The 2,862-nt window shown below is 40.7% G+C and overlaps 1 protein-coding gene across 1 annotated transcript; it reads right to left on the reverse strand.

Annotated features, from left to right (window-relative positions):
* Positions 1-169: 169 nt before the first annotated feature.
* LOC118339860 (lysosomal acid phosphatase-like) lies at positions 170-2,856 on the reverse strand. The gene is made up of 9 exons (XM_035677652.1): positions 2,807-2,856; positions 2,593-2,684; positions 2,402-2,500; positions 1,984-2,073; positions 1,295-1,378; positions 1,143-1,191; positions 675-764; positions 482-588; positions 170-205 (listed from the first exon to the last, which is right to left on the reverse strand). Exons 1-8 carry the CDS (start codon positions 2,829-2,831, stop codon positions 584-586), a joined length of 534 nt encoding a protein of 177 aa, XP_035533545.1. The 5' UTR covers positions 2,832-2,856; the 3' UTR covers positions 170-205; positions 482-583.
* Between the last annotated feature and the right edge of the window lie 6 nt (positions 2,857-2,862).

Consider the following 2,862-nt stretch of genomic DNA (forward strand, 5'->3'; position numbering starts at 1 on the left):
CTTTTTTAGTAAGTGTGTGCGTTTGAAAAGTTCACCGGTACCTCTGCCTTCCACCTGACACTCCTTGTTCCTGTCTTCTGAAATCGAGGACTTTGTAATCTTCACAAACTCATTTAGGGGGCAGTCGAGGGAGCAGCCTGGTAGCTGCAGAGGGTACGGCTCCACTGTGCTGTCATTCCGGTAAAACAGCGACACCGAAGCAGAGCTGGATGGACACAGAAAGAGAGAGAGTCAGTTAAATGTCACATTTAACACTCAGTGTACTGGATTATTTAGAGCCTTATAGTATCATAAAAGCATTATTAACTGAGTTGAATCTGGTCATATAATAAAAGTCTCCATTTGTTATTTAGCAGATCTCTTTCCTTTCTTTCAGGTATGAGCTCCTCAGTATCACATGGAGACTGTGTGTCAGTATAATGTTTGAGTGAGTGTCTACAGTGTGTGTGTGTGTGTGTGTGTGTATGTGTGTGTGATTTACCCGTTTTCATCCTGGTACAGTTCAAATATTTGGCAGGAGGCATACGGCGGCTGTTTTCCATTGAACACATTCATACTGGCCTGGAGAGCAGCTACGGTGGTGTCATGCTGTGAAACAGACACACATACACACATTAAAGGAATACTTTTAGAAGAAGTAATTGTTGTAGTGTGAGTATTGTTAACTAGCTCACCGATGACAGCATCATCAATTTCAGTCTCTGTTTCGGGCCTGGGAGCGGCCATCTTGGAAGATTCTTTACTATTTTCACCCAAAAGGATTCCTGAAACACAGACAGCAGTTTATTATTTCCCCATTTCATCCTGTATTTAAAGCAGAAGTGTGAATGTTGTCTAAGCATTGTATGCATCTTATTCCTCTGTGCCACAGAGCGCCTTTATTGTTCCTTCATTACCACACACAGGTTTATTTTTACACACCGTCCTTCCGCCACAAATACTCGCTGGAGCACCAAATGTGGATTAATCCGCTGCTGAAAATAGTCCCCTGCAAATGCACTATTTCCTCCTGTTTGAGTAACGTTTGTTCCAGTGTCCAGCTGTTTTATTAATTTATTCAGCCTCTCTTTAAGAATGAAATTATATTTGTCTGCAATGATGATTTTGTAAAGCAGTTGGATTTCACTGATCTGCACACATACCTCCCTGCAGCCGGCTCTTTTCTTGCTGTTTGTAGACCCCGAATGTGACCTGTGAGAATCAAACAGAATCACTACATTTAGCACTGAATCCATCACGAGACAATCTGAAGAGACTTCTGAATGTAAGCACAGATGTTGCTACTACTTTTTACCTGAAATCCAAAGTCTTTGAGAACTCGGAGCTTCTCCATAACATCAGGAGTCACCCAGTCAGGAGCTGACATGTTGTGGCGGGACTGAATTCACACACACAGACACACACACACACACACACAGTGGGAATTATGAAAACCATGAAGAAAACCATCTAAATAAGGCATTAATTAAGTACTTTTAAAACTGACAAACTGTCCTCTTGATAGCACTTTGTCAGCAGTCCTCTGCCTGAACCTCTCTCACTGCAACCATCTCTCACATTATTGCTGAATGTCTCTCATTTCATATTTGGCTTACACTTGAAATCTCACACTTTTGTGTGTATTTGTCCGCAGAATAATAAGGACATTATCCCAGAAAATGACAGACACTGACGGCGGAACCTGAGATATGTATTGACTATTGATAATTGTTATATACTGTTTGAAGTTCAAAATAAGGCCAGATTGTGGATGCATTAATGATGTTGAATGATCTAATTTATTTCTTAGTAGTTGTGTTTGTTTGTAATTATACAGATTATTCTTTAATATTCTAATCCACATCCACATCTACCAAGAACCTGCGCAAACCATAACCTACCCACCGACTGAAATAAACTGTTAAACCACAAAGGATGTTCAGTGAGCCAACGCCACCAATGCAATAGCTTTCACAAGGTATGTATGTGTGTGTGTGTGCTCACCTCACAGAAGAGTATGTCGTACACGCTCCAGGCTGAGTCCACATTGGTCTCATTCAGGCCTGTTTTAATCCTCAGCAGCTCTATGGTGTCCTAAAGAGAGGAACACAGTGAGCTCCACATACACACATCTGTAGCCCATCATCCTCAATAATCTTTAAAAATGTACTTCAACTTTTAACACTTTTTAATAGATTTTTTGAATTTTTTGACTAGAAAATATAAGAATTAGGCTTCTGAAATTCAGGGAATCAATGTAATCATAGATTTTATTCTCCTTTTGATGACACTTAACCCCCCAAAATTCCAGTAAATATTGTACATTTGACTTCAGTGTCTTCAGTGGTCGCTATGTCCCTGAACTTGGCACTGTTACACTGTATGTGTATCATTTAGTGGAGAAAAGAAAAGAAGAGTGTACCTGGTATTTGGCCTTGACTTTAAGATATTCCTCTGTATGTTTAGATTCATTCATCAGCTGTTTGTAGCGAGGACAGTCACCCAGAGGATAAGAGAGGAGCTAAAAGAAGAGAAGGAAAGTTCAGACAATGAAGCACTTATATCGAGGAAGGAAACTATTTAAACTTAAAACTATTTAAATCATATAGGTACCCTCTCTTCACTTTGCGGAACGGTGTGCACAGGTATCGGCTGCCACTTTAAGATTGGTTCAAAGATCTGCTGGCCAGTGGGGGGGTAGAGACCTAGATGTTGGCAAGAGCCAGAATAATACAGACTGTTAATGTGAGGAAGGAAACTACTAGAAATAGAAGAATTACTCTTAGAAGAGAAGTAGGAAGGAAGAGGAGTTAGCTGGTGTTCAGACCTGCGAGGTTGGCCTCAGCACTCATCAGGGTGCGATCGTAGTCTGTACTGCGAACT

The sequence above is a fragment of the Morone saxatilis genome, unplaced genomic scaffold (assembly GCF_004916995.1).
Source record: "Morone saxatilis isolate NCDOM2014 unplaced genomic scaffold, NCSU_SB_2.0 Contig6, whole genome shotgun sequence".
Lineage (NCBI taxonomy): Eukaryota > Metazoa > Chordata > Actinopteri > Moronidae > Morone > Morone saxatilis.